Source organism: Lycorma delicatula, chromosome 10 (genome assembly GCF_047948215.1).
Source record: "Lycorma delicatula isolate Av1 chromosome 10, ASM4794821v1, whole genome shotgun sequence".
Taxonomy (NCBI): Eukaryota; Metazoa; Arthropoda; class Insecta; order Hemiptera; family Fulgoridae; genus Lycorma; species Lycorma delicatula.
Window position 1 is genome coordinate 53,439,623 of NC_134464.1, and position 27,037 is coordinate 53,466,659.

At 31.9% G+C, this 27,037-nt stretch overlaps 1 protein-coding gene across 1 annotated transcript in view; it reads left to right on the forward strand.

The window, feature by feature from the left end:
* The window catches only part of LOC142331389 (uncharacterized), a 104,821-nt gene that overhangs the window by 17,076 nt on the left and 60,708 nt on the right, over nucleotides 1-27,037 (forward strand). Inside the window, exon 2 of the mRNA XM_075377271.1 lies at nucleotides 11,620-12,310. Within this exon, the coding sequence (XP_075233386.1) occupies nucleotides 12,169-12,310 (142 nt within the window). The 5' untranslated portion in view covers nucleotides 11,620-12,168. The remainder of the gene's footprint in view (nucleotides 1-11,619; nucleotides 12,311-27,037) is intronic.

Below are 27,037 nucleotides of genomic sequence, written 5' to 3' on the forward strand. Positions count from 1 at the left end.
CTCATCCAAAAGATGTTTGAAATTATGATTACTGATGATTTCAGTTTTATGTCTGTACTATGTATTGTCAGTTTCATACTGTAATTTCTTTAACGGCTTTAAAAAATTAATAAAGGTATTAAATTGTTTTTTTAATTACCTTCAGTAATTACGAAATTAAGAGAGAAACGTATTTTCAACTTTATTTAAAATGCGGGCGATTTACAAAAAAAAATTCAATAATATTATTAAGAAAGCGATAAAAAACCAGCAGAAATCAAGAAAGCTCTCTTAATTAAAAAAAAAAAATTGTAAAGTATTGTCGATTATAGTTGTATTTTTTCAAATGTAATGTTTGTTAAACAAATGCTGTTCATTATTTTCATAATACTCAATCGTTTTTATATATTCAATGTAACAAATGTCAGAAATATGTAAATAAAAAACGGGATTTTGAAAATAAATATTATTACCGTATCGTTAATTAAGGAATAATGACCGATCGGTAAATAAATTACCAGATAATTATCACTGGCCAACAAAAAAAAAATATTTTTTGTGTATCTGGTATAAAAAATGGTGATTTTATTAATTTTGTGGTGCTGAATTCATAATTGCTATCAAAATTTGTATAGTATATCACCGTTTTTAGATACTTACGATTTAGACGTACGATTTGTTTACCAATAAATGCATAATCACTGTGAAATCAATTTTTTTTTTTTTTTGTCTTCAGTCATTTGACTGGTTTGATGCAGCTCTCCAAGATTCCCTATCTAGTGCTAGTCGTTTCATTTCAGTATACCCTCTACATCCTACATCCCCAACAATTTGTTTTACATACTCCAAACGTGGCCTGCCTACACAATTTTTCCCTTCTACCTGTCCTTCCAATATTAAAGCGACTATTCCAGGATGCCTTAATATGTGGCCTATAAGTCTGTCTCTTCTTTTAACTATATTTTTCCAAATGCTTCTTTCTTCATCTATTTGCCGCAATACCTCTTCATTTGTCACTTTATCCACCCGTCTGATTTTTAACATTCTCCTATAGCACCACATTTCAAAAGCTTCTAATCTTTTCTTCTCAGATACTCCGATTGTCCAAGTTTCACTTCCATATAAAGCGACACTCCAAACATACACTTTCAAAAATCTTTTCCTGACATTTAAATTAATTTTTGATGTAAACAAATTATATTTCTTACTGAAGGCTCGTTTAGCTTGTGCTATTCGGCATTTTATATCGCTCCTGCTTCGTCCATCTTTAGTAATTTTACTTCCCAAATAACAAAATTCTTCTACCTCCATAATCTTTTCTCCTCCTATTTTCACATTCAGCGGTTCATCTTTGTTATTTCTACTACATTTCATTACTTTTGTTTTGTTCTTGTTTATTTTCATGCGATAGTTCTTGCGTAGGACTTCATCTATGCCGTTCATTGTTTCTTCTAAATCCTTTTTACTCTCGGCTAGAATTACTATATCAATATTAAATGAAATCAATATTAAAAAAAAAATCGATATTAAATCGATATTTAGAAACATTTATTCTAGGTGGGAGTGCAAGAAATTAATTTTTAATGAACGTTTAGGATATCATTAAAAATACGTTTATGATATCACAGTAATGAAACATCGTATAGGATTTTAGTTTTCGAACAGCTTATTAATTTAAAAAACATAACTTTCATCTTTTCTGTTTTAAAAAACCACCAAAACGTTTTCGAAGGACTTACATGCAGCTGATTCACAATCGCTAGGTTTATCGTCAAAAGTTGAATTCTTAAGCGGTTTTGATTTGCGGACCGATAAATATACTCTCCTTGAGCTCACCATCACTCAGTTTAGGAAAGCTTATTTTTAAATAATTAATTTCTGATTCATCTTTGTCTAATGCCTTACAAAATTTTTCATGAGTCCGAGATTTATCTGAAGTGGCGGCAGTATGATTTTACCGCTCTCATTTTCTTTACCGGCCAAAAAGTTCTGCTGCGATTGCCAGTTCTTCATTTGGTAATGACTTTTTGTATCACGACTATCCCAAAGACAAAGAAAACAACAATATTTCGTAAACCAAGAAGTAACGCAACAACAGCACGGCTCTGGGTTTTCCCTTCAATCATTCAGTTAGAGTATCTGAGTACGTTATGCAAATAACATGAGGCGTCTAGGTTTTATCTTGATTCCCGAATGCACAATCAAAATAAATTTATAAGCTATTTTTATGAATTCAGAAAAAATTTTTCTTTGAGATGTAGACGTAGATTTACCACAAACATAACGAAAACTGTCTGGATGATTTGAACATCCACGAACTTTATTAGAAGCCATGTTGTAACAAATAGTGTAGCAATAATATTGTTTGTATGATGCCATCATACAGACATGTTTGTTTGTGTCTACTTCTCATGATACAATGTGTACATATATTATTTTTTCTGTATTAAGCATGTACGCATATTGCTCAAAAATAAAAATACAGAAACTATTCTTAATTGAACCAATAGTTGATCAAAATGAGTTTATTATAAAAAATTTTTTTACAAATTTACGATTTACATAAAACCTTTACGTGGTAGCACAATTTCAGTAGCATTTCAGAAAAGTTGTGTAACAAGTTAGATACGAATTTTGTGTTGACTAGTGTTATCAATACAATTATAACTTTTTTTTTATCTCCGGGACCACCGTTAGGTACTGATTCAGAGGATGAGATGAATGAAAATTTTTTTAGCGCGTGAAAATGACACGCCTAACCGGGGATTCGTACCCGGAACCTCCGGATGAAAGGCCGAGACGCTACCACACGCGCCACGAAGGTCGGCTGTACCAATATAACTGGGGAACAACAAATAAAAATGACGAATCCGTTTCCTTCACTGCGTAAATATACGTACAGATTTAATCTACGCACGACAAATTTAACAAATAAATTTAAAATCAGGCTAAACAATATTAATTATCATTAAGTCAGGTGACCGCATTTACAGATGGTTCATATTAGTAATTTTTTATAACGGTAGTCGATTACGAGAATTCGACGAACCACTTAACTATTCGACACATCGATGAAGATGAAGTGTTTAAATCTATGTCGTTTATATAGGTCGTACGTACAAGTAAATAAGTGAAAAATATTCATCGGTACTAATCTATTTAAGTCGCAAAAAAATTAAAAATAAATGTAGATGTTGAAAGTAAACTTTCCGATAAGTCGTTAAAAGGTAACTCGATTTTATTTTACTGTTTTATTTTCATTTTTAAATATTAAATTAAAATACTGTAAAAAATAAATAAAAAGTAGGTTAATGTATTAATTTATGTTATTTAAGTCGGTTGAATTCACAAAGAAGTCTATTCAAATCAAAACAAAGTACATTTTATCGATAATGAAATGAAGGACAAAATATTGTTTTACTGTGCATATCAATAGTATTATTTGAAATAATGCAATAAATTATACACAAAAAACTTTTGAAATCAACTAGAATAGACACATAAGTGCGGTACTCAAATTAATCATTACGAGTTAATCATATTACTGGTATTATTTTATTATTATTATTGTTATTAATCCATAAATAAACATTTTTTTAGAACAGAGAAAAAGACCTATTAAGAAGTTAAAAAAAAAAATAATAATAAAAAAATAACTTTTCAACCTAGAAAAATTAAATTCAGAAAATGCTCCTACTTCGAAACGATTTATTTTTCGGAGTGAGACCACCAAACCCAAGTATCTCGTGGAGGTGGACTCAAAAATTTTAAAAAGAAAGATTGTGACACTTAATTACGTAATTTCGCAGCCTTCTATTCCTTGTTTTAGTCAGAGAACGAGAATGTATTTGATAAGCTAAATATTTAAGTTGTCAAAACTGCAAGAGCGGTTTCGTGTATTTTGCTACGAACGGCTTATTTTTAAATAGAAAGAGCTTTTCACCTATCTATATTTTAAATAAAAATAAAACCCACCCTAGAAAAGCTCTAAAATAAAAAAAAAGCATAGTTTAAAAATGATTTAAATTTCTATTTTTTGTTTGTGTTTTTTTTTTTATTTGACGTCGGCACTAACTCGACGGCTAGTAAGTTGTTGACAGTTTTTAATCTGGTTATAGATTCTATTCGAATTTCAAAAACATCTATTCGTTGACAGAATTGACATTTTTTTGAAAATTGTTTTGTATTTAAACAAAAGAAATTTTAATAGTTAAGATTTTTTCTAAAATCACAATTTAAAAATTAGGACGTTTTAAGATCTTAAAAGTCCCTCATTTAGAAATTTTCTAAATTCACAAACAGCATTAAAGTCTGTTTATAACGACAAAGTTATTTAAAACGGACCACTAAATGATACACATCTTATTTTCTTCGATGTTTAGTCACCCTACATAGATTATTGTACAAGTCACCCCGGTAAAACTCTATTATTCAGCCGATTAGCTCGTTTCAGATTTGGGGAAATCCACATTTCATTTTATAAAGCAAGCTTCATAAATTATTTTTTATGTTGCAGTCTAACTCAAAAAAACCTGACACGTTCCATAAGTTAATAACGCTTTTGTTATTGAGAAAGAATACACCTTTCGCATAGCAAAATATTGCACTACTATAACGCGTTGGAACATAAAATAAAAATTATATTTAAAGATTCGTGACAAAATAGCTTAATTTTTAAAGAACTAATATTTTTTATTCTATATCGAGAATATGTTAGAGAATATAAAAAAATCTATTAGATACGTTTGTAAATATAACAAAAAGCGTAAATCGATTTAACTGTAAAGTTCATTTTAAACCGGAATCCGTCAACACAAAAAAATACTGAAAATTCTTAACATCCGAAAAAACGTATCTAATTGTAGAGGAAAATGAAAATTCTATGATGGTAAACTTAATTTTGATCGATTTAAAGAATATTTATTCAGCCGCTTTTACCCCTAAATAGTTCAAGGGCTAAAATAAGTAAAATATATGAAATAGTAAGATCAAGGGCTGTTTTGAAAATAACGACCGTTCATTAATTTATTTCGGGAAGTCTGTTCATCTGTACGGTTCGAGGTCGATCAGTTTTTTAAACCGCTGTAGTCTCCTGCTTGCCGCCTACGATCATTTAAAAGTTTTAAAATGAATAAGACGGTCGATTTTGCTGCTTACTGCGATTTTGAGCAACGATTTGATTTTTTAACTTTTAAAATTGATAACATCTTAAATTCATAATCGAGTAGTCGCTGCGAACAGAGATAATATGACGAATGGAAGAAATGTATAAATGTTTTGTGCAATTTTATGGGAACGATATTTGATGAAGGTGTTTCAGATGACACTCGGTTATCACAAACGATTTTAAGAAGCGAATCGATGATGAAATACAAAATCGATCTTGCTACCGTCACGGATTCGTATCGATTTTTACAGATGTTTTTAGAGTAGTTTTGGTAAAATTGATTGTAAAAATAGCGCGCGTCAGGTATCACGTACGACAACGGAGAATCACAAACGAATGCGTAAGACGGGGTTCCAGAATTTTACGTTCGGTTCGTCTGAAATATTCAGTTCAGAATGTCTGACATATTACACGAAGGTCGTATATGCGTAAGTCGATTACGAATGTCTGACATATTACGAGGTCCAAAACGAGTTTCCACAGCGGTTTAAAAAAAAATCGGGCTTAGGTACAGAATCAGAAGACCGGTCGGTCTTTTGCTTTACTCAGCTCTTAAAAAAAAAGGAAGAGACTTATACGAAAACAAGAAGAAAGATACGACTCCATTTTGAATATACTTTTTCATATGAATACGTCACGTAAGCCGCTCGACTAAATCGGTCTACGGCGTTTACAAATAGTTTGAATATCGCTAGCAGAACGACTTTTGTATTTCAGAGTCGGTATTAGCATCAACGATTTTGCAGCCGTAATGCGATCGGTCATAAAGTAATGTTCGCGTCGAACTCAAAAAGCAAGGAGAGGAACATCGGTCTCAAGTTATTCTTCAGGAAATCAAACATGAAGTCGGGAGGAATTTGTGTATTTGGAATTCGTTGTTGATAACAAAACTTTTGTAATACCGAGAAAAATTAAGAATTTGATCTCGATTAGAATTCCGGTTATAAAACTTTAATATAGAAAATTAATTCTTCCCGTTTTAATTTATAGGAGTAAAACGAACGATCTAAGGATAATATTAAGAGTCGATCGACACAGTAGAAGACAAAATAAAGAATCAACAAAATATATAATAAAGAATAAAGATAATAATATACAATAAACAATGACAAATATATATATATATATATATATATATATATATATATACTCTGATATCACTTTCGACATTAAATAGCCGCCTAAAACCGGGTAAGCGGTCTTATTCGCGTTGAGTAGTTGTAAACTTCTGTAACCGCATGCCGTTACGCCGTATAACATAATGCGTAAAAGAATAAAATATTGAAATATTTTATTTTTGAAAAGTTTTTATACAAAAATAATTATTCAATTTTTTTTTTATTTTAGTAACGACGACAAAATTTGAATAGCAAACTCAATGTGAGTGATAACGATCGAAAGGAAGTGTTAATTTTAACCTTTTATTTATTTTTATGAAATACTGTCGATAAACTGAAAATACACAGATGTAAACTATTTCATAAATAGTTTTTTTAAGTTAAATCTGGGTAAAAGAGTATTGTAAATAATATTATTTTCACACGATTCACTATACTTCAATATAAAACAAAAATACATAACATTTATTTAATAACGATTAAATGACATAAAAATACAAAAACCTTGTTCTATCACTAGATTGAGTCAAAAGTAACGATATTCGTTAAGGAATCAGTCGATCATTATTTAATGAAAGTATACATTTATTCTACATCTTATAAATTTGTTTTTCGTTTAGATCAGTGTTTTTCATTCTTTTAAAGCCCGAGGATGGATCAGTAAAATGTCTCAAAGATTCTACAGATCACTCTGTAGGCCTCTTTTTATTTAATGATGCGGGTATTACCGAAAATCGGAACATACTCGTACTTTGTCATTTATAACGTAATAAATTTAAAAGCACATTTTGAATACTTACGACGAATAATTAATTAAATTTATGTAAAGTAAATCATCGACGAACAAAGATTATTACCTTTATTAAACGAATAAATTGTTTGATATAATTATTATGCATGTTTCTTTTAATGATATGGTCCGAGCTCGTCGGCGGCTGGAGTGTTCGTGGATATCCGGCTCGATATCAATCGACCCTTTGAAGTTCGGCACTTACTTACATTAAGGTAATTTCTTTTAGGAATATTGAAAATACTTTTCACCAAGATAGGTTCTTAAAAACCGCATGACGATTTTCAACGCTTCTTCAACGCTAACTCGGTAAATTCACTTTTCGCTGAAGGTGAGATTAAAAGTCGGGTCGAACCGAGATCATGGAATTCATCTTATATCCGCTGTCACTTGATCGTTCGATTAACCGCCCTTTATTCGATAACGACAGATCGCTGTTGTAATTCTAAGTTCGAAATAGATCGCGAATCCACAGAAATTATTCGGAAAACAAGTTTCAAATTTCTGTTCCACAGTTTTTAGGCGGTCATAAACCCTTTTGAGAAAATCAGCATCGACTCCGGTTACCGATTACCAGCGCGGCCCTATCCTTTGATGTTACAAAGGATAAGGAACGCAATCGCACCTTCGTACTCTGGAAGTACCAGATATAGCCGAAATACCGGATACATGGAAATTCCGGTCACAAAAATGTTCATGGAAATTAGAAAGCTTACTTATTTTCTAGTATCCATTCTATTTAAATTTTTGCTTAATTATTTAATTATCGTTTGTTTCGTTCGGATAATTTTCTTTTAATTCAATTTTATTTAAGTCTGCCTGTGTACCATCCGTCCCGTCATGGCAGACTGCAGACGGTTCGCAGGGCAGAGATTGAGGGTGTAAAAAGGAAGGAGTGATGATACAAATTATTACATTTAAGAAAGTACGGGTTGTCACATTTATATTAGTCGTATTATATCTACGCCGATAAGTTTGAACTTTAACATCTCGCTTCATAATATCGGTAAACAACGGAAGAATAGCAACAGGAATGGAACATCAGGACTAAGGGACGATTTTTGTATAAATTCATACAGAATTTGGTACGCCTCAAGTTCATTTTTAAGGGCAACGGGAGACCAGGTGTTCACCAACTATGTTAATTTGAGACAATATCTGTTCAGGTTCCGCCTGGCAACTGATGATCTACGCGTCTGCGGGGAGGTCCAGCCGAATGAACATATGATGTCCGACTGCTCCATTCTTATGGGAGGGGGAGTCAGGGGAGGCCACCCTGGAACATAGAGGTCAAGGGGAAAATTGGCCACTCACAAACGGCGAGTCAATGTGGCGTGAGCCGCATTGTCGGACCGTGTAGGAGTTCTTTGATGCGGCTGCGTTGTTCAACCGGCATCAGTAGCTTATTAAGGGAAAGGACTCCTACCGAGCTGCTATAATAGGCTACCTTTGAGGAATGATCGCTATCGGCTAACAGCCACAGGCAATATAAATAAATGGTGGGCAGGTACTTGCTGGCATTCAGCGACCTAGACCTGGCAGCGAATTGCTGTCTTTAGATTTAAGGTGTCAAGTTACATTTTATATTTATGATAGTCATATATTATAGTTAGACGGGGTGCGCTTACCCAGTTCATTTTTTTTTTTTTTAACTCTCGGATCCATCGTTAAGTATTCTTCAGAGGATGAGATAAATGATTTGTAGTGTGCGTGAAAATGCCATGCTTGACCGGGATTCGAACCCGGGACCTCCGGATGAACGGCAGAGACGTTACCACTCGCGCCACGGAGATCGGAACCCAATTAAGTGTAATATATGACAAGTGAACGGCTGGACACAAAAGCTAATGGTGTATTTATCAAGCTTATACCGTTTACGTTATTAGGTGAGCTGTAGGAGCTAAATAGGATAAAGGACGCTTAGACTGTTTGAGGCACAATAGCCATTCACGCATGGTACGGACATTCGGTCTTATGCTTTAAGGCGACAGAAAAATAAAATATCTTTTTGAATTGTATTCATTTTAAAGAAATGAAATTTTTTTCACTTGTGCGTAATATGCACAAGAGATCTGGTCTGTCGTATAAATAAAAGTTAATCATAATTAAAGTATTCCTTTAGTGAACACTTGTGTACGGTAAAAAATATTAATTTTGACCTTTCGGTGTAGAATAATCAGTTTTTATTATTGGATTATTTGGTAAACAATTTATTTAAAGAGTAATCAAGGAACTTTTACTCTAACCTAATATTTCAGGTAAGATTGTTGAATTATAATTGTATAAATATTTGATGTTATTAAAAACGAATATTTTAGCAATTGTGTAACTATCCACTTTTATTAAAGAATTGTAGGATCGTATCTCCCTTTCAAATAAAATAAGTTTAAATGAAATGCAGCAAAAATGTGTATATGTAATTTAATAGGCGCACAAGGAAGTCATGTGGTAACCACATCAGATTTTTTAAACACAGTGTAATCATCTACATATAATAGTAATACTTAAACAAAGTTATAATTTTTTGGTGGTCGTTAAGAATATTAAAAGATGATTACGACAAATTAACGTTTATAGATTACACAAGCGTATTACAAATGTAAATGTACGTTCGGAATAAGGAAAAAAAATTAATACGCTTAAAATCTAAAAATTTATTAACAACTTATTTTAAAACCGATTCAGAAAAGTTAACGTACTTTTTACCTCGATTCGTTCAGTTGTCGATACAGATTTTCTAGCAGGTAGTAGCTTTAAGAGGTATAGTATGTATTTTTGTAGCAGAAGATTTAAAATTACGTTATATTTTTATCGATTACCTTTTTCTCCACAGTTGAATACTTACGATATAATAAAACAATAATGCGATTTCGTATTAAGCAGATGTAGATTGAAATGCAAAATCTTTGATAAAATATGAAAAAAATTAGTTTCTAGTTAGAAGAAATGCAGAAGTCGCCCAGTATTTAGATTATTCCAGCAGACTCTGCTTCATCGATCAGCCGACTCTTCCCATTCAATAACCGAGCCGTACAGTAATAACTTTGATATAAAGTTTACCGGCCGACGCTTCTCGTCCGGACACGCGGTTTAAAATTTTATCGAACGTTTATTATAGCAAATAATGAACGCTAAAAAATTACGATTAATTTGGTATCAAATTTTTTTAAGTAGTTGATATTTTACGAGGTTTTCTTTAAAACTTTATTCTGGTTCTAAAAACTTTTAAAAATAATTTTGATGAATAGAATTTAAAAAAATAGTAAATGAAGTACAGATTACAATAAGCACAATAACAATTAATGGCTTTCTGTTATTCTCCAGTGCATTATTTGTGTAAACTAATAAACAAATAGTGCTCGTTAGCGGTTGAAAAAGAAAACGGTGTGTGTTATGTTGTTCTGTTTTCTATATACTTATTAAAAATATTGTTACTATTATTTGCTTTTTATCTACTCGAATGTTAAATTATCTTTATACAAAATTCCCGAATTTATTCGTATGTATTTATACCTCGCCGATGTTCACGTAAAAAAAAAAACAAAGAAAAGCTGTATGGATCTGAATTTATATTTATCGTATGTATTTATTAAATTTTTATGGCGTTTTATCCAGATAACTCTTTCAAGTGAGCGTAACTCGGTAATACTGACATTTTTACTAAAAATGTACATTTTGTCTTTAAATTAGTCAAAAATGAATTCAGATGTTTACGGCGACGACTACCAGTCACCGATCGGTTCAAGGAAGAGCCGTTATAGTTCTTCAGCTACAAATTATCAAATCGGTCTTCCGATCACCAAAGTGCTGGAATTTGACGAAAGTTGACGATAAATCTGTCGGTAAATATTTTAAGGTGGATTTTTTTTTAAAATAATGAATTTTAATCTGTTTACTAAAATGAAAACGAACCTCCTATTATTAAATTCTTTCAAGATATGAATTATTTAAAAGAAACTCTTATTGTACCGTGATTTTCATAAGTATGTATGTACATAAATAAATACAAAATAAATTTGTCCAAAATATAATGACATCAACGACCCATATATAGAAATCGTATCGGTCATTTTCGAATAATTTATGACCGGAAATCTTAATTGAAATACAGGCTAACACACGTGTATTTATATTCATACGTAGATCTTCCTGAAATTTTTATAAATTCTCTTGCGTTTTTTGTATTAAAGATGTTTTGAAATGTCGACATCTGAAAAAAGTTTGATATCAAAAATTTCGGTTGACGGCTATTACTTTTTCTCTTTATATCTACGCCGTTGCAGTAATAGAAACTGACCTACAACTGCGAAAGTAATACAAAAAAATTTAATTAAAATGACTATATGTGCGTGGGCTCATTCACAATATATATTTCGGGGTCTATATTTCGGGCTCCTTCACAAAGTTCCATCTTTTCTGTGACATATAACTACATATTCTAAATAGTAATATCATTATGTATCCAGGTTTTAGGGAAAAATCGGTTAGAATAATATCTTATTCTTTGTATTAATAGATATAGATTGTAATCTTAATAACTAATGCACTTTTTTGGAATTTTGCAGAACCGATGGAAGAAATTTTAGCGGAAACGAAATTTTTTTAAATAAATGAAACGGTAAGAAAAATGGAACGATCAATAAAACTTCACCATCAGTTTATATCGAAAAATTATGTGTAACTTTATACGAATATTTTTGAAATAAAAATATTTTTATAAAGAGATTTTTAACAGAATATTGAAAAGAATTACGAGTAAAATAGTTTATTAAAACGAATATAAGAAATAAACTTCTTACAATAAGTACACTTGTAATGAATATAGACGTTAAAGAATATCGGTTTAATAAATAAATAGAGAAACTCTGTAAAAAGTAGATTACGGTAGTATCTTGTTATAAAATAAAAGTTGAAAAGTTTTAATTAAAATGACTAACGATAAAAATAAATCGTAAACTATAATATATAATATCATATAAGTGAAAAAAAAAACATATTTTTTACGTTTAATAATCATAAAAATTAAATTTTTAAATAACATTATATTAAAATATTGTGAATCGTGTTTATTACTGGTGATATGGTGTACTATTATACGAAAAGTGTATTGAAAAATGTCCAAGAAACAATGGATTTTACTATGGTTAGTCTTCGTGGGATATCTTTTTCTTGGAGCGACCGTTTTCTATTATTTAGAACGGAAAGTAGAAATTCAAGAGAGACATTTACGACGAGAAGAACGGCAGGAGATCGAAGGTAAACCTAAATTAATTTAGTTTTCTTTAGATTATTATCTTTTTTAATGATTTTTATAGAAGGCAAAATATTATAAGTTGTTACACTGCACGTTCATCTTAACGGAACTTGAATTAAATATTTTAGGTGGATTACAGCCATATTCTATACTTCTATACTTAATTAAACGGATTTAATAGAGCAGTATCTGTTCTCAGATTTCCACGTTCTTCTATCATATTAACTAAGCGCTCCGATTACCTCGGCCGTCACATAAATAAATGCCACGAGGATGACAAAAATTCATCGATAAACCAAACCGCTTACCGCGCATTCATTTATACACGCGTTTCCCAATTTACCCGTTCTGGGTAGTTCGTCAGACTCGACCTGAACTCGGAGTTCCTAAGAAACTTATCTACTTCAATATAATTGATGATCCGAGAAGGCGGATTCCTCTCTAGTAAATTTGTGGTATATAAGTAAATAATATTTCAGGGCTTCCTGAAACGTTCCTGATGCAGCGGTAATTTTCACAGTTTTTCTGTTAGACTTGCATCGCGACCTTTTTATTTTAAAAGGAGGAAGAGATTAAAGTAAATAAAGGTATAGAATATATGAAAATAAAAACAGAAAAAAATACTGTAGCGTGTTCGTGGTTCGACGAAGATATGGAGAGATAGCGCACATAAATATTTCTTACAAATAGTATCTATTACTATAAAGTTTAAAAATAGGTCGATTATGATAGCTAAATATAATTCCGATTTACTACACACCTTATAATATAGCTGATAGAAACTAATACAGAATTAACAAGAAATTATAACAATCACAAAATCAACAGTTCACTTTACGCAAGAATCGTTTACTTTTAATGTTTCAAAAAAGAACTAACTTGCAATTTATAAATGAATAATGGCATTTCGACTCCTGTCTAAAAATAACTCGCCGAACAATTTCTCGTTCTTAACCGCTGTCCAAAAAGGAATACTCGTGACGCACCTTCATTCGTTTGTTACCGCAGCCTCGCTCGAATGCTCTAACACACTTGATCGCATTTATCACACAATATACTGAACTTGTATTTATCGCATACTGAAATCGTGTTTCATCACTCTGCTGGTTCTCGGCAGTACTAGATCAGATACGCCAGTACAGATCTGCGGTACCGGTACCCGCCCGTTCTTTTGTTTGGCCAAGCGGAATAATTTCCACCATCCGTACCTTTTACGCTTTTTTAAAGAATCTTTTCTAGAAAGAATTTCTTTGTCGTTTCTTCTATATTTTTCTTTCTTCATTTTTTCTCTCTTTCTTTTTCCGGAAGCTTCTCTACCTGTTACGATATATTTCAACTGATGCCTTACAACGTTTGTCGATAAAGAAATTAAGATATCGGTTAAAAGATAAAAATATTTTATTAAATAAATATTAGATTTTACTGCGCACTAGTCCAAGAAGTCTTAACTGTTTAACAGGAAAATTAATCGTATTTATGAATTAATAATATTTAATTTAAGTTACTATTCACATTGCAATACTCTGTAGCTTTTATTAAGAATTAAGTTTTTAATTTTAGTTCGACCTTTTTCAATTGAGATTTTCTAATTTTACTATGTAATTAAAAAAATAAAGCGTAAACATACACGAAGTTTTAGTAACATATTTTTTTTTTTTTTAAATACCGTTACTGTCTATCGGTATAAAGTTTAACTGTACATACGTACGGAATATTGCTCAGCAAATGTTTACTCGTTTCCTTAAGTTAAAGAAATGTTTTTTAGTTAATTTGTCGATAATTATCGTCGCAGGCGTCTAACGTAAAAGTCTTTTTGTCGGTGTAAATTGAAGTTAATAAAGTTATAATAAAAAAAAAAAAAAAAAAATGTTAGTTACGGCTCGTGTTGGCTGATCTATGTAGAACATATCGTGTAGGCGCACTAAGAAGAAAAAAATAAAATAATTAAAAATTGCTTTACCATTTAATTTAACAAAAAGAAAAATAATCCGTATCGTAAAAATCAATTATAATCGTACGACACCGAACATGCCAGATCACTATCTCATGATACGAGCAAGCGGAAGCCCAGCTAATTTATTAATACGTATAAAACTTATCCGGGTCGATCCCCCCCCCCCCCAAAAAAAAAAACTAATAAGTTTCGTTACTTTGTAGCTTTCATACAACGATGTTGGTAGATATACACTAAGATCTTTAAGTTAGAAACGGCACGTAAATTCGATCGTAGCGACGTAACATTTTTAGTCACATCGGTATAATTTGTAATCTATGACTATTCGTTTGGCGTTGGGATCAAGTGGTGAGGAATAGAGTGAAATATAATTACGCGACCTTACTTACCGACCTATGCACAGTCTAGTGAGATAAAGTACAGAAAAACACGTAGAAATTCTTCAGAAATAACTTAAATACCGTGTTGATATCTTAAGGAAAGTGAGTAGTGAAGCGGTTTCCCTCGTCTTCTGATCGAGCCGATTATACGGTCGCATATCGGAACGCAAACACACTAAAATGCCTAATATACGGTCCTACGAGTGAAATCTTCATCTGTACATCGCAGGGACTGGACGTATAAAAAATATCATCTGACTACTCTAACAAAAAGATCTCTAGCTAATGTCTCTTGAGCTAAAGCTTTGCACGCGTCAAAGCCGTAAGAAAGACTAAGGCAGGTAATGTAAAACAAAAATTAACGTACCCTTTTCTCTTGTGAAATTGCCGTTATATATTCCGTAATCGTAGAGAATAAACGGTGCGATATTACGTATAGAGTTTTATCGTTTGAAGATTCGTAGATGGATGATATCGCACGTTTCTGTAACGAATACTTACAGGTCGTTAAATCTATAAGACAAAACGTTGATAATAAAACCCGATAACAGTTATAATCAAACCCGGTAACCGGTAACAGAATCGAGGAGTAGTTGAAATGTAGATATTTCATCCGGAGCTCGAAGTATCTACCTCCTGCAAGCAAATATAGATGAGAGTTAATTCTATTTCAAAAAGGGGTTTAACTTAAAGAATCGGTGGAAAAAGGAAACAAATTTTTAAAACTTTTACTACAAAATTACGATTTCTCAATTGTTTTCATTCAGTCGCCAATTTTTAGTAAACGGAAAGAAATAATTTACTGATTACTTCAAGTAGTTTACAATAACTAATAAAAGAAGAAACGTTTTATGAAAACATTTAGACTTTTTGCTTTTTTAGCTTTAAAAAATGTATTATTATTTTAAGTACACTATATCCCTTCAAATTTATTCAAATTTATTTGCAATAAGAGATAAACTCAATGTATTGAATTATTTTATTTAGGTTAATAATCGCAGTAAAAGATAATAGCGACCGACAAAACAAAATATTAAAATGAATGAATAATCTTTAAAAGAGGAAAAATAATTAAAAACCTAAATCGCAAGCAAAGACGAGTTTTTCAGAGGATATACATCTCACTGAATGTAATATTTTAATAAACATGTGAGATTATCTTTCTACTTAAAGCGTTTTCCTGAGGTACATTAAGCGAAACTCAACTTGAATAGCTGAAAACAAGTGTGAAAATGAACGAATAATAAAATTAATTCGTACCTATAATGCGATAACTTTTGGGTAGCCGGAGCGGGTGACCGACCCGACGTATAAATACAAAGCGGTTGAAGGCATGAAATGAGAATATTAGAAAGGGAAGAAACATCGTCTTCCTCGGTTCGCCTTGTAGTCGATGATGAACACTAACTGAAAAAAAGTTCGATAAAAATTATGCGAACTGTTTCACGGTAATGTATATAAAAAGTAAAACCTAAAAAAAACTAATAAAATTAAAAAATATAAATATACAAGTATGTAAATGATCGCCTCCCAGTAGAGCAATGATTCTCAACTTTTTTAGCTCCACGGCCCTAAAAAGTAAAAAAAAAAAAAAACAATATATAATGAATATTTCGCGACCCTCCCCGACTCCAACCCGACGAAACTTAGTAAAAACTATTTAGCTGATTTGATAGCGACAGGTATGAACAAACATGAGCAACCTACAGATTCCAACTTGATGTGTACGTTCTCCTTGTAATTTGGTCTGCTTGCATAATATTCGCTGTGAGAGCGTCATGTTTGAACATCCCTATGATATGTTTGAACACGTCGTAATCTCAAAACTATAAAAGAGGCGTAAGGTCAAAAGTCAGTTTAGTTTCGAATGTAAACCATGCGTTTGGTGCCTTGTATTTATTTTTTGAAGAACGTATTTTCATTGAAAATAATATCTGAGGTTTCAGTTTTTTAGTATGCTGTCAAACTGTGTAACGGTTTTTTTTCAATTAGATTCTTACACAAAATTGCTGAAAAAAAAACGAAGTAAGCCATCTATATCCAGAGAATCGATTGGTAAAAATACAAGCTAATACAGAAGAAAACCACAATGTGTTTTGCCTTCAAGTCTTCTCTCTTGAAATTATGGAGCCATCGAAATTAATTCGACACTTGGAAACTAAACGTCCGGATTTTCCCCTTTGATACCCTTACAGTTTTCGAAAGAAAATTACATACTTAATAAGGAACCAAAAAATTACGTCATGTTTGAACATGTTAAAACATGTCATGTCATGTGTTTGTTTGTCATGTTTTTTAGAAATCAAGGTTCTATTTGTAAATCAAGCCACACTGATAAAAGTACACTTGAAGCATCTTATCTCGTAGGATTAAGAGTAGCTAAAATATCCATACTTCATAAGAAAATCTCATATTGTCTGCTGCATTTATTTGGTCAGTGTTAATAGGTGTGGAAGAAGCAAAAAAATTTCGTTTTCTAACGCTACAGAATCAAGGCGAATAGACGACATGGCTGCCGATGTTAGTGAGCAGATAATTCAGCATGTGAGATCAAAGTTTTAATATTTAATTCGATGAATCGACAGATTGCATACAACTCTCAGTTCTAATGTTTTGTGAGATATGAATGTTATGAGGACAGGTCAGTCAAAGAAAATACGTTGTTTTCAAATCAATACTGAACAAAGGAGTTGGATTAATCCAGCAAGTTTTAAAAGAAAATAATTTATATTTGTATCAAATTTATTTTAAACGACAATTACGGAATCCATTGGTCGAGGACTTCTTCGGAAAAAATTTTAACTTTTAAATAATTTTACTACCCAAACCCACCTCTAGGAAGATAAGACTATACGGTTTATGTTTCGGTCGTTTATTTCTTCTCCATTAAAATTCCGGAGACGGACATAACGGTTCCTTTACAAAGACTGAACGTTTATGGAGAAAAAAGTTTTGTTACAGTACATTTTTTGATCGATAGCTTCGTCCCGGATAAAACTTCAAACTTCAAGATTTCCCAAATTCCCGAGGGTTCGCTCTGCCCAGAAGGAGCTTTAAGCTATCGTTTTCATGAAATCGTTTGTCTAGTGGTTCTTTATCCCCAACGAGCCTCGATCCCTGATTCACCGGTTGTGATTTTGTGGTGTCCAGATCAAGATACCGGTAGTTTTACTGTTTGAGGATATCGGGACCGGCCGATCGTTGCAAAATAAATTCGACGAGAAGGTTCTTTAATTAAGACTGAAGCGCTATCGGGTAAAGCTGGGTTTCTTAACCGTTCCTAGACAGTAAATAAAAATATTCAAGACGCACCTATTCGCGTGACCTAACAGATTTAAATCAGTGTTAACGAGAATTTTAAAAATTTTTCTAGGGATTTAAGTCTAATCCTTGAGATTTCAAATATCATCAATTAAATCTACACGCGGGTTGGACATCAGGAAAAAATTAATTTTGTAACGGTTAGAACTAGTTTTTTGGTAATATATTTCATAAAAGGGTTTAAACTCTAGAGGGGGCAAGACCTTTCTCAACCGATGGAGTAATGCAATAGAAGTTGCTGAAGTAGTAAAATGTGATGCTCAGGACCTGAGTAAAGATACTACACAACAAAATTTTGTTACTACTCGTTAAGAGGTAATGAAAATTTTATTAAAAAAAAAAATCAATAGAAAAACATAAGTTTTTGTCAAAAACTGGTGGAGTGGTAATATCTTTGCCTTTCATTTCGAAGGTTTCGAGCTCGAGCCCTTTATTTTTCCAGTTTAGCCTCCGGGAATTACCATTCAGGTATTACATCAGAAGATGAATGAGGATGATATGTATGAGCGCAAATGAAGTGTAGTCTTGTACAGTGTCAGTTCGACCATTCCTGTGATGTGTAGTTAATTGAAACCCAACCATCAAAAAACACCGGTATCCACGATCTAGTATTCAAATCCGTGTAAAAATAGCTGGCTTTAATAGGACTTGAACGATGGAACTCTCGACTTCCAAATCAGCTGATTTGGAAGACGCGTTCACCACTAGACCAACCAGGTGGGTTACTCGAGCTCGAGTTAAGTTTTGAATCGGCGTTTTTCTTACGGTTCAAAATTTTCATAACGTAATTCCACGAATGTAATTTAAACTTACGAATGGATTAATGATAATTTATGTAATGTAACCTATAGTTTTAATCCATTTAATATAAAACTTTTATATATTAAAATTTATCTTACTGTTGAATATTTGTTTTAAATTAAGTTGGTTTACAAAAATATGGAGTAAGGAATACCAAGCGCATCACTTATTACAGTAATCAAAAACTTTGGTAAAGTTTGAATTTATCATAATAGTTAAGTGATTAAATATAAAAATTATTTTTTAAGTGGTTGTTTTGATTTGATTAAATTTATCTATACAATGCAATACTTTAAACACCTATTGACTGATAATATTGCTTTAAGTTTTCTTAATTACAAATAAAAAAACTTTATATGCGTAAGCATAGCATAAATAGGAGGTTAAAGTATATTAAAATTTCGGTTTGACATTTAAATAAGAATACTCAAGATAATCAGGTAACCGGATAATGTTTTAATCAATAAATAGCTTACTTTTTCATATTTTACAAAACATTTATTCTCCTTCTTGTAACAAATTATTTACTGATTATAATATTTTTAATGTTCTTAACTTCGTTAGTAGGATTCGGAAAGGTTTCTTATTTAAAGAACTAAGATTTAAGAGAGAATTTCTTGATCGCTAAGATTTATTAACATTTCGTACGTAAGATTGAAACGGTGTTTAACGAATTTAAAATCATTTCCTAAATATGTGCAAGTCCACTTTCAGATTTTTTTGTAACTAAGGCCAAGTCCTTTATCGCTAATTGTAGTACTATTATTGTAGAAGTCCTATTGTTTTCGGCATTTACTGAGATGGGGAAAGAACCCGTTGGAGTTAGGTGTGTAATTGAAGATAAATGTGTGTATGATGAATGACGAATTGTAATTGAAGATGAATGAGTGTGTAATTAGATGATGAATTCGATTTCTGTCGTATTTTTTTGTATAAAACCATATATTTAACATGAAAATTTCCTCATTAGAACAATTTGGAACCACTTCTTCTTCATCGGGACTTAATCGTTTGATATATAATATGAGAGTAATTTTTATCGTTTATCCGATTCGATAATAAAAAAATCCCTTTTCGGCACGCCGAAAGGCGGAGATAGATTTCACCGGTGCTAAGTAGGGGATAAAAAAAATTTCCATCTTAATTTAAGAAAAACTTCAAATTTACTCAATACGACAATTGTTGCTTGTGAAAAAAGTTTCACATGTTTAGGATACGACAAGCTCCATCTTCTTACAATTCAGCAACATTTTAGTCATCCCTTGCCGTAATGGTTGATCATATCAAAACTTGTTTCAGACAATTGTTTTAAGTAATGTTTAGAGGACTAACGATCACTTTAAACCGATTCGATACTGTGCATATTAAGGAAGGTATGATTTTTTATCTTCGAAACCCCATTTTTTCCACCCCCCTGAGCAAATGGTCGGTGATATCAAAAAACTTTACTACAATTAGGCCCTTATCCAAAGAATAGTAGGAACTTTAACGATTCGATATTTTACTTAATAAGAAAGTTATAGCGATATTTTGTTTTTTTTTAAAAGCCTCCCCATTTCCACCCCACGGTCCGATTTTGCCCATTACAGAACTCGACTGAGATTTTGGGTCGTTGTTATATTTTATGTATCAATTTGAAAGTGGTTGGTGCAAAATTACAGCAGTTATCGGTCCACAAGAAAGTGAAATATATATATATATATATATATATATATATATATATATATATATATATATATGTATAAAATTTTGAACTGACGGTGGTTTTGGGATCTGGGGGATGTGAAACGCGTAGATATATCGAAATTTTCCAGAAGTTGAGTCAAGATATTTAAGATTTCTTATGAAATCTACCTAAAAAAGCGGAACCCCATTTATAAACAAATAATATTGCACTCTATCATTCAATAACACGTGTGAGATCACTAAATATGAAAATTAATTTTGTTTTCTTCATTAAGATTCGTCCTCGTACAGTAAAAAAATGTACCAGAATTAGAATGAAGCCCGCTTCATCCAGGAAGCAGAGCCGGATGAACATTTTGGCTGGACCCTTGTCGGTATCTGCAAACCTAAGAAGACGGTTTTTCTAAATTGCTTGTAATATTGTTTTTTAATAGTTCGCCATCGATAATTCTTTCCGGGAATTTCCAGTTGGCTGCATATGGTTTCCGGGGCATACTCAAATTCCCCTTCTTCAACAGAAACCAAAAACTAATATATAAAATATTATTTGAGAGTATTAACTTACACTAAAGAATATCTTGAATTCTCATACCGATAAAACTAACCAAAAATAGCCGGCAACGTTGTCGCGAAATATTCATGAGCGTAATTTATAGCGCTCGTGATTTTATAGCGAATTTCATGATTTTATCTTCACACCTGGTTACGCATTCTAAGAATAAAAGCCTTCACATACACGCGCGCGCGTATACTCCTACATTCAGAATTATGCCTAAGCCTTTTTTATTGGATTCAGGGATATACCATTTTGAAGGTCAATAACCAGAGAAATTATTGTAGCCTGAAACCTTACATGACTCAAAATCGTGTTGAAAAAAATCTAAATTTTGAAAGCCAAGTCGAACAAAAGATGTCATCAAATAGCATAAATTTCTCAGTACCTTAACGATCGACTGTAAAATGAACCTAACAAGACGGATGTTAAAATTCATTATCAAGAAAAAACAAACTGCTATTAAAAATTAGTCATAAAAAAAAGTAATAATTTATATACAGCATAAAAGTAATAATATAGGAGGTGTGTAAAGAATTAAAAAGAGGTTGTGAATATATATATATAAATAACACAAAAGTTTAATCTGAAGACAGTCACATCATAATTTTTAGTACTTTAACTAGGTGTGCCGGTTTGAAACATCGACACGATACTTCATTAACGAAAATAATTAAGAAGATACAGCATCAACGGATCAAGTAAGAATACAAAATTTTTATCCGATTAAATCATCAGCTATCTTTTAACATCTGGGAAAGTAAAACAAATTGAAATACGTTATTAAAAACCATAAAATACCAGACGTTTCAACCAACCAGATTAAATGTCATTTAAAAATTAAATTTAAAATAAATAAGATGTGCCATAAAAATATGTTTTTTGGTCCGAACATATCACGATCAAGAAAAACATTCTTGAAAAGAGTAAACTGTATGACAATTTAACGGTCTTTGAATAAAATTTACTTATACAGTCAACACATAGGCGTACATCTCGCTATCATTACCTTAATTACCGACTAATTATTCTCAATTATCTAACGAGTAAATTAAAATTTACAATACTTTGATTTGACAACTACGATTCGCATCATGTATAACAGATATGTAAATGTCAGAACAAAATTCCCAAAAGTATTTCGTATTCTTTTATATAAAAAAATCCGATCCTTTAATTTTAAAACAAAAACTTAGCTTCTGTACTCTTTATGTGTCTTTTTTTCGCGCGCATGTGAAAAATTAAAAGGGGATAAAAACATAATGGAATTCTCCGGCCGAGAAATCGCAAACTGTGAACGTGCTTTGTGCGAATACAAAATAATATTTAAAAAATGATTTTCGATTGTATTAATTTTTTTAAAAATTGACACAAATGTTACCCTTGACATGTTTACCTATCGGCTTGACACCCGAAGTCGCTTTCCGATTTCGGGAAGACTATCTCTACAAATTTGAAAAGTAGTTTTCGAAAAGAAGGTTAAGAATCGTTAACGGTAACGAGTTTGTATCGCTTAAATATTGATCCCCGTTCCTTTACTCCGTAATTCTCGGTTACTGATTTACAGAACCTTATTTAATAGAGAGCAGCTGACTGAAAAAAAAAGTATTTTAATTTGTTCTCGTCTTTTAGATTGTATAATTACCGACAACTTAAAACCAAATAGTTCTACATAGAAGTAGATGAAAAAAATTTTACAATCCTTTAAAATAAGATTAGTGGGAGACACAGTGAATGACAAGAAAAGCTGTATCATATATCATGATATATGACGTCCTGGTATTCTTTCTAATGTTATAAAAAACAAAAAAGTAAATGGGGGATATTTAAACCAATAAATTTGTTTCTAGGCGACAAAAAAAAAACGAAGATTATATTACTTTTTCTTTTTCCTGTTTAGTCTCCGGTAATTACCTTTTAAATAATACTTCAGAGGATGATATGTATGAGTGTAAATGAAGTCCATTTCATGTGGTCTTTGTACAGTCAGTTCGACCATTCCTGAGATGTGTGGTTAATTGAAACCCAACCACCAAAGAACACCGGAATCCACGTTCTAGAATTCAAATCCGTATAAAATAACTGACTTTACAAGGATTTGAACGCTGGAACCCTCGACTCCCAAATCAGCTGATTTGGGAAGACACGTTCACCACTAGACAACCCGGTAGGTTAAGATTATATTACTGCAAACGCAATTCCATACGCATTTAAAATAAACATATCAATCCAGAAATGTTATAACTGCTTACATCACACTAGTGAAACGTAGTTTTGTAAAGAAATGTGAAACAGTGATTTTCAATAATAACCTTTAACAAAAACATCTTTATTTTCAACTGAAAAAAAATGTTTTCCTTAAAAAACTTAATTACAATGTTGTATTACGAGATGTAAAACGATATGCCACCATATTTCTTACCTAAGAACCAAAAAATAATTGTCCGCAGATTTTATTGATTCGAGTCACCATAATAGAATTTTTTCCGAAAAACATTTTAAAGGAATTATTGATTTTTTCTTTTTTTGTGTAAGTTTTGAAGATCAAAAAAAAAAATTGTAGCAAAATACAAGGAGTGACTGTGAGGTGAGTATGCGATAAGTGCACTAATAATTCGGAACTGGAAATAGATATTAGAATTTAAAAGTAGCATGAACTACATTTTACCGGCCCGAAGAGATTTATTTATTCAACGCGGCTACCGTTTGTAGTTAATTACAAATTTTTCCTGATACTGAAATGATTTTGTAATTCCGTCGACGAAGAATTCCGACAGATTTTCTTGATTCATGACCTCACCTCATTTCATCATCCGCCATGAAATGAATCCCCTTAAGGTCCTTTTTTAAATTTGGAAAGAATTGAAGATCTTCAGGAACCAAAATCGCCGCATTTCGGTGGAAAAATCCAAATAGCTAGGAATTTCATAAGCTTTAAAGAAGATTTGAATTGTTTTTTAATAAGCCAGTAGCTTTTTAAATATTTACAAAGATTTCCCCAAAAATCTCCTCTATTTTTACCCTTTTCCTTCCCCTCCGGTCGAATTTTGTAGATAGATCTATTCGTTAAGAATGTCGAGCAAAGGATTTTCTCCACAATATTTTATCTACGAGATTGAGAGGTACGCTTCAATCGTATGTTTTTTTTTGTGGATTACTTCTCTTTGAGGCCGGACCTGTTTTGATATCGAACACAACGCAAGGGAAAATCAGGAAGAATTCACCCCTGTATTTCCTCCGCCGTTTTTGTGCTAATAATCCTGACCGATATCTTCGACACCGCGTGCCACGTCCGAAATCTCTCAGGCGTGCTCCCCTGTGCCACTAGAAGCGATCGCATTCGGACTCCGTGTGTTTTGCGGTCCTCCAGAAGTATTCTGTGCGGGAGTTTCTTCTTTCGATGCCTTCGCACAAAGGTATGCTTTTAAGCGACCGTGACCGGTCAGGAAACGGATCGATTCGTACTCCGATTCTCCGTGCTTGCGGTTTACCGTCTCTGGAAGTCCGGGATCAGTCGCAGGTCCATCTATCCTTCGTCTACCGATCCCATATCTCTTACCGCGCGGGGACAATCAGATCGCGGTAATATTTATCGCCTCCTTCCCGGCGACCATCACCAATCCTTCTGACTCAGGCGTCACAATCGATGTCGATTCGTCGGGCTTTGATCGTATCTACGAATTCTAAAATTTTTATTCAAAGCGTAATTATGTTTAAGGTAAAATCGATCAAAACAATTATAAACCGCCCGATCGACTTCCGATCGAATTAACGTCCATAATTAAAGATATATAATTATCAAATTATGAAAAAACCACCGATCCTTCCGATAATCGTTAAAGCTTACTCGAAAAACGAGAGAAACAAACCGTACAAGAAAGAGATTTCCACTGCGTTCGTCTAAACAGACGCGAGTCGTAAGTCCCAAATTTACTTTGTTCTTGAATGAAGTCAACAAAAACTTCTGTCAGTATTATATAAGAAATATTTTCTCATAATCAAAACGGTTCACGGATTAGTAATCACGGTTAAAAAAAAAAAAAAAAGGTTAAAGATAATGGAAGGAATAAAGTAATTCCAAATAATTAAAAAAATAAAAATAAACCGGCTTACTTAAGGAAGCAGTTTTACCGGTACGACTTATAAGAATAAATAAGGCAAATAAAATACAGGAAAAGACAACGCAAAAACAGACGAAGTAATGTTAATATTGTGAAGTGGATGTCGATAAGGAATTAGAATGACACCTGCCAAACAACATGATAAATTACATGTACTCTAAACATTTTTTTTCGAAAAAAGTTCTCGAAACTGTTCATAATTTAAAATATTCCTACAATATATATTTTCAAATATGCAGTAATACGAAACACATTTATCGTTATACTTTTCGATATTTAAAAAAATGTAAGCCCTAATTTTTTGCATCTCTGTTCAACAGAAATATATGAATAAATTAACGCCTTCTGAATTATGATTTATTTTTTAGTAGTTTTATATATTTAGTATCTTTATATATTAATAATATTATTTCGCGTGTTCATTTTCTAAATAATTAAAATGGACTTTATCCATATTTACGTTCTGTTTTATATTTGTTTATTTTGTGATACTGTTCTAATCGAGGTTTATACCACCGCATCTCTTTATGAATCGAGACAAATGCTGAGGCGATTGCCAGCATATTTATTCGCAGAGTAGCGCATCTATCCGGTTACCTACGTCATCTCCATAACGTATTATTATTATTATTTACCGATCAGGATAAAAAACGAATTTATTTACTTAACTCGCCGACCTACCGAAGAAACATTTTCTACAAAACCTCTCATACCTACTGAACGTAATGCTAGATTCCGTCAAAGAAAAAAGAAAAATAAAGTTTTCGACTAAATAAATAAATAAATCTAGAAATTATTTCGACTAAATTATTAAATGAATAAATTAAAAAAAAATTAATTTCACTCGTGGGAGTCGCGCAACCTATAAGCTAACGGGATTTAGTCGGTGACTATCACTACAAATATAACAACAGAAGGTTATTTATTATCTTTGCTATGGGTTATTATAAATCTCTTTTCAAATAATGAAAATAAATTTTCATTTCGCATGTACTTAAAAAAAAATTCCAAAGGATATACATGCCTTCTAATAAGATATAAACATTTTTATTTTATATTGAAAACGTAACGATAAATAACTTTTTGTCTGCTAGTGAAAATTGTAAAACAATAAAATCTTTCTGTCGAATTTATGATACCTCTAGAATAATTTTATCGAATTTGATAATCGAAATGCCAAAATAAATTTTACTATAATTTGTAAACGTATTATCTTACAGAATGTAATTCGGTCGGAGACAAATACGGGAAATGACACTATAAAATACAAACGGTCTCGGGTTTACGCTTTACTTCTCGTTTAATAATGGAACTTTTGGATTAATTAATGGAGAAGACTATTTATTATTCATATCGGTCCAGCGGTTCCTGAGTTTTAAGGAAGCATCGGTACAAACACACGGAAATTTTGAATTATATGTAAAGAATGAAAACAAAAATTTTTTGATATAAAAAATAGGCCGTCGGATTTCTGTTAGTCACATATGTTTTGCAGATGTAACAGTAAAAATATTATGAATTATAAATTCAAAATGACTTATTCGCTTAATAATAATAATATTTTTATGAACTCTGCATCTTCCCTTTTGACCGTCCACAACACCGCAAAAAATTTAATTCTGAGAAGCCGGAATGACCAAGATACGGAGAAATTGCAACAGTACAGTTTAAACCTTTTTATGTCGCACAAAGATTAATAATAATAAGAAATAGGGACGTATAAAATTAAAAAAAAAATCAATTCTTCTTGCGATATAGAAAATAATGTCCAGGCCGACAATTAAGACTTCTGTCAAATTATCAATAATTGTACTACGGGTTACTTGTTATCGATAGCTTTAATTATTAATGAAATACCACCGGCGATAACATGCACAAAATCAGGAAGATAAAAGTTAATTTTTTCCAAGCAC